The sequence below is a fragment of the Haemaphysalis longicornis genome, unplaced genomic scaffold (genome assembly GCF_048455015.1).
Source record: "Haemaphysalis longicornis isolate Haplotype H1 unplaced genomic scaffold, Haemaphysalis longicornis Haplotype H1 scaffold_10, whole genome shotgun sequence".
Lineage (NCBI taxonomy): Eukaryota > Metazoa > Arthropoda > Arachnida > Ixodida > Ixodidae > Haemaphysalis > Haemaphysalis longicornis.
The window spans coordinates 5,084,042-5,090,041 of NW_027526204.1; the positions used below are offsets into that span (position 1 = coordinate 5,084,042).

The 6,000-nt window shown below is 50.0% G+C and overlaps 1 protein-coding gene across 5 annotated transcripts in view; it reads right to left on the reverse strand.

Annotated features, from left to right (window-relative positions):
- The window catches only part of LOC144158144 (enoyl-CoA delta isomerase 2-like), a 46,494-nt gene extending 41,030 nt beyond the window's left edge, over positions 1-5,464 (reverse strand). For 2 of the 5 annotated variants that reach the window (XM_077688807.1, XM_077688805.1), the window contains exons 1-3: positions 5,401-5,464; positions 3,392-3,469; positions 2,661-2,796 (exon numbers count right to left, since the gene is read on the reverse strand). In XM_077688807.1, the coding sequence (XP_077544933.1) occupies positions 2,661-2,796; positions 3,392-3,402 (147 nt within the window). In that variant the 5' untranslated portion in view covers positions 3,403-3,469; positions 5,401-5,464. The remainder of the gene's footprint in view (positions 1-2,660; positions 2,797-3,391; positions 3,470-5,400) is intronic. The other 3 variants (XM_077688804.1, XM_077688803.1, XM_077688806.1) reach the window with 2 other exon arrangements.
- Positions 5,465-6,000: the final 536 nt, after the last annotated feature.

The window sequence follows — 6,000 nt, forward strand, 5'->3', positions numbered from 1 at the left end:
TGGCTCTTTGTGTTTTAATGCCGCAGCCTCCGTGGACACCAGGGTTACTTTTTTTTTGCAATGGCATAGGAGCTTAGGAGGTACTGAGAATACAACATTAACATCAAATTGTTGCCCACCTTTTTTAGATGGCGTGAAGTCTGATCACTGTATGCTATAACAACTTTCCTGCCATTTCCCTCCGGTTGCCAACTATTTTTTTGCTGTAGGGAACATGACGACAGCGTTAACTAGGCCATTCAGGGTCACTGTCACGATTGTGGCTGCGTGCCGAAGATTGCTCACAGTAAAGGACTATGCAAGAGCGATGATTCCCTTATCGTGAAGCAGCTGAAATAAGCTGGGCAAATGAAAAAGTGCAGGTGTTGCCTCTATTCGTATTTCAGCCACAGGGAATGTGCCTTTTTGAACCTGCATGCAAGCACAGTGCAATAGCCAACACCTGCTATTGCAGGGTTGCCTTTTTGATTCCTGTTTTGTGCACATGACACGTAATTGCATCAATCCCGAATGCCCGCAAGATGAACCTTAGTGGCAAGTCGGTGCTGGTGTTTGCCTGCTCTTACTTGTTCTTTGCGCTGTTTTTTAAATCACTATGCTCAACCAACTTTGATCATTATTTCAACTTTCACTCACCATTTACAGTTACTTCTACTTTTTGTACTTTCTTCTTGTTTTGGGTTGTTTTCCTCCCACAAATATCCTACACATACACTACCGCAGCCACTGAATGTCTAAGCACTGCCAATGACACGTCTTGCTGTCACAGCTGGCGTTCTTGGTAAAGATTTCTCACGCATTAAAGTAAGGACACATCGGTGTGGGGGAATGAACGACACTGTGCAGGTGTCCTCTTTTAACCAGCACGTTTCCTCCTCTTCCCACTCCAGCTGTCACTGCACTGGGTTACAGCTGCAAACGTACACTTGTGTCTCACTGTTGCCATCATCGTTTCCGGTTGGTGGCGATCTCGTCCTTTGTGCACACGTGTGAAGGAGTACAGCAGCTGTGGCTGCCTGGGCCCCACAGCACATTGCTCCATGAGTGCAGCAGTGCTGCTGTCCCACTAACACAGCTTCCTCAGGGTCCTGACAGTGAAACAAAAGTCATCCAGACGAAGGTTTTGTACTTAGAGCCACTCTAGGAGAGCCGCTCTACCAGCAGAGCTAACCTGCCGGTTTGGAGATTACAGTGCAAGATTCAGATTATGGGGTTTCACGCTCCGAGGCGCACCGTAGCGCAGGGCTCCAGATTAATTTTGACCCCCTGGGGATTTGGACACACGGCCGTTTTCACTTTAGCCTCCATCAGAAAAGCAGCTGCTGTGGCCGGTACCAAACCCACAGCCCTGGGCTCAGCAGCACAATGCCTTAGCCACTGAGCCACCGCCACCGGCGATTAAAGCAAGAGTTCAAAAGAAAATTAATCAACAACTTCAGGTGAGGGAGACAGCTAAAAAATTGGGGGCCCTCAAGGTGTGGTCTTGGTACTAAATGTTGTAGCTGGCACAGTTCAGTGAGAGCTGTGCTAATTTATTACACGGTCAGGTCAGCACCGAGCACGTACCCTCACCGCCCTTTTTGGTGGGTCTTCTCCTGTTTACCTTCCGCTTTGGCATAACTAGCCCAACACAAAATTTTTATTATGGCTGAAGCTAAGAGTGAACAGGCACGAAGTCGTTCACACTGCCCACACATTACGCCACAAGGGTCAGAACACCTGCCCAGCTTCCAGCGTTTGAGGACACTCCAGTTTTGGATCTCTGCAGCTGGGTTTGTATGCACGTGAGGAGTGTCACCCTCCGTTTCTCCAGTGCCTTATTTTGATGGTGCCAAGTGACCGGGCCCTTCCTAGGTCAAAAGACGTACCACACCATCACGCCCAGAAAAGCCCGCCATCTGTGCTCACACTACGCTCGCTGACAGCTTAGGGATGCAAGCAGACTGAATCTGTTCACCAAGCTCACAAAAGGCACTTGTGATAATTGGTTATATTTCTATGCCACACGGCTGAAGTGGAAGTAGAGAAAACTGTTCACGAGATGGCGAGACAAATACGGCAATCTGGATGCAGTGCCTGTGCGAAGGCCCCCGTTTATCAGCACAAGGCCCAGCTTCCACCCCAGCCTTGTACTGTGGGGACCGTGGATGTTGATCACACAAAAGGGTTGTTCAACTCAAGTGGAAAGATAGGTAGAAGCACTTCACATTTTCCAGCCAAAAACACGAATGCCTGGTGCACAAAATGAGATCTGGAGCACGGAAATCATGGAAGCGATTCAAGAGGACAATTTTGCAGCTTTAGTCTACACTTTGCTTCGTTTCAAGCGCACGGACAGCGTCCGCGCTATCGTGTTAACTTACCGTCGCGTTTTACATTTATTTCGCCCTGATTCGAGCAGTATCTAACAATCCAGGGAAGCTGTCGTCTTCGTCAATACGCGAAACTAAAGCGGGCAATTCGACTCGGCCCGTGAACGCGCGCTCAAAGTTGCAATTCCGTGGCCTTGTTTTGCATAAACGCAGGCGGGCATGCGGGCGATGACCGACAAGTCGTCCCGGTCATTCTGAGAGAGGCAGCTGGTCCGCACAGGTTGAAAGAATGTGATCAAAAAAACAACAGCAACGTGTCACGGAAGGTGCTCGCCACAGGCGAAGTACCTGTTTGTACAGCGCGTACAGCTTGAGCTTGACGTCGTTTGGAGGCTCTTCGGGCAGGCTGTCGAGGCTCTTGACGGCCTCGTTAAACCGCTCCAGGGGCGATGCTGCCGATGAAGACCACAAGGCCGCAGTGACCCTGAAATAGTCCAAATTACTGAAGTTCGAAGCCGGGCGAGCCACTGATCATGCCCCCTCAGCTGCTGGTCTAACGAAAACCACTGGAAATTGGCAAAGAACAAGCGCGAGTAATAACGATTGACTGCTTGCCTGTACACCGCCGGCCGAAGGTACAGCCTTCGTGCGAGAGACAACATCATCCTCACTCGATTTTCCAGACGACTGCCAAACTTCCTTCAAGTGGCGAAGGTTGAGAGGGAACTATCAGACGCCGGCCTTGCGGGTGGATTTCCGCCACCCTTCCTCGGAGGCTCCTTGCGTCGACGAGGAAAATGAACTACCGTTGTAGGGCTCGTCAAGGGACGCGATATCGCAACCGTCGATCACCGCCAAACCCTTCCTAGTGCGCACACACAAGACACACAAGCTGCTCCATTTGCAGCCAAGTAGTAGTTTTGCGCTGCTGACGCATGAGCTACAAGGTTGAAACTGCACAGCACTCGCGATGTAAATGAAGCAAGAAAACTGTGCGCATCTATTATATTAAGACCGCGGGCTGCTCAGAACGCGATCTGGCGCTAGATTTCTCTATGTTTCTTTTTGAATTACCATACCAACTTCTCATGTGACGCCTCCGGTCCAAAGGCAGCAAAGGCAGTCTTCGGCCGGCCCCATAATTTTGTGCAGCAGGCCTGGTGGTACAGTGAACTAGAATGTCTTGATCCAGTGGCGCGAACGGGAGCGCTTTGCAGCGTTCGGGCTGAAGCAAAGCGCGTCTACCGCCGCCAGGGGCGCCACTGCGCCTTCTTCGAAAACGGTACCGCGGTTGCACGGGCCGTTCCTTGGGGCGCTCGCCAGCTATTGCCGCTGCCGTTTTTTACTGTGGTACAGTAATTAACCTTTATGGAAGAAAGATGCTCACTTTTGTTGTCCCTGTACTTTTCTAAGAACGTTTTGTTGCTTATCAGACCCGTTTGAGCCATCGGGCAACGGCTACAAACAAATCGTCTGCTAGCGGCGCAGACGATACGAGCGGATGTGCGATACGTTGGCGGCGCGCGGTCGGACAAACTCTCCGTCTGTTTATGGCTGAGGCCGGCCTTTCATTTTCTGCGTGTTTTACGTTTCCGTGATGTTCCACAGAAGCAAGAGGTATACAATCGTCAGGAATATAGTTATTGCGAGTGCTGTCGAATAGAGGTTGGCCAGGTCGGGTACGCGATGTCAAAACGAAGGACGGACACCTATTGCTTTGCTCCGGGTTGTCACAGTGGTTACCCTGCAGGTGCTCCCAAGGCGTCTTTGTTCGCCGCTCCTTTGGACGATGAACTGTGCAAAAAGTGGGGACAAAATTTGGGAAGACTGGACAAACTCTTGACCATATCTTCAGCCGTTGGTGAGCGCCACTTTGAGCCCGAGTGCTTATTGCGTGATTACATCCACGTAATAAACGGCTGTAAAGTGCGACTTGTACGCGGGAAGCTGTCACTGGCTCCAGGTGCTGTACCTACCATCCTGCCTGACTGTGCTTCGAATTCTGCGCGGAGCATGCACGCGGAAGCCGCAAAGGAAAAGGCGGACAAGAGTTTCAGTTTCGGCAGCCAGCAAGCAAGCTGAAGAGCCGAAAAAGGTGAGGTGCACCAGCCACAACACGAGGCTCTCTCTCCGCAGTGCTCATCAAATGAAGTCGCAAGTTCTGTGGAATGATGCTTTCACAATGAGCCATCTTCAAGAAGTCAAGCTTCCTTCAAAGCTCTGGTGCCGGCTAAATTGTGCCGACGATCGAAACGTTCGTTTCGCTATACGACATCGATACGAAAAAAAAAAAAGCTAGACATTTTCACGAGAAATCTGTGCTCTTCTATCCACATGACGACAAAGTGTCGTCGCAAACATTCTTTTCGTGGTGTGTTATGCGGAAGCGGTGACATATATTCCCTAGCTGTTGCGAACAGTGTGCTGCAAGAAGCTGACAGCAGTTCGGCCTGCAAAGGGGCCATGACAACTAGGAGGTTTAGTGATGTATTACACGTGCTAACACAGAAGCTGCGATCTCAAACGACACATTTGGAGACGCTGCCTTCAGCACTAAGTGCCTGGGGAAAGTTTCCTCTGAAGGTAATTTGTTTATTGCAAACTTTGCTGCTGAGAAAATCAGCCGGGTGCTACTGGACGCGTGAATACTGGGTATAATTTGCTTTTGTAGAGTGAAATTCACAAGTAGGTTCATGCCGGGACTTTATTACAGTAAATATAAAAAGTAAATCCATTCGTAAAGAATTAAACATAGCAGTTGTCCGCCGGCAGCACATCGAACGCGTACGCTCGCATCGATCGTCGGCGCAGGTAGCAGACGACACCAAACAACTCGATTTATAGCCGTTTCCCTACCGCTCAAACGGGCAGATTTGCAACAAAACGTTCCTAGCAAGGTACGGAAATGCCAGACACGAGTAGCATTTTTTTTTTAAGGGTTAATTACTACCCAACATCGGAACAGCGACAGCCTGCCGCGGCGGCGCCTTTCGAAGATGGCGCAGCAGCGCCACCTGGTGTTTTCTACACAGAAGAGCACGCCCCTTCCTCGCCGTTCGCGCCACTAGATCATTCTAGTTCACTATACCTGGTGGCCTGGTGGAGTGTCGAGAGTGGGCATGGAGGAGCGGACACTTGTGGTGGCGCTGCCGGCGGGTGCAATTGAATCAGATTGAATCGCGCCGCCACATTCCCCAAATTCAAAGCCAACTTCGTTCTCCAGGTACAGTCAACAAAAAAACTTTGCAGGTGCGTGACCAGCAGCGCAGGAATAACGCGCACCAGCAGCTCTATCATACAAGCAACAACTGCGGTGTTCAAGACCTGCAAGACAACTGGAGCGTTAGAGCTTTCTGAAGAGGTACATTCTGGATTTTTAAAAGAAAAATAACTGAAACGTTTTATCTTCTCCTACAAGAGGCATCAGATGTCAGTTGACAAGGACGGCAGTAAAAAATCTACAAGTTATGGATCGGGCGCAAAGAAAAGGAAGTTGAGAGCAGGGTCGGATCCAGGTGCCTTTTTATTTGGGGGGGAATGGGGGAGTGTCCAAGCACCCACGGACGTACTTAGAACGTCTGAAAAACAGCCGAACATTCAATTCCAAGTTTGGACGGCCACTGTACGTAAACTGCACAGCAACAACGAACTTAATCTAAAAGCAAAAACAGCATAGCTACTGTGCTTT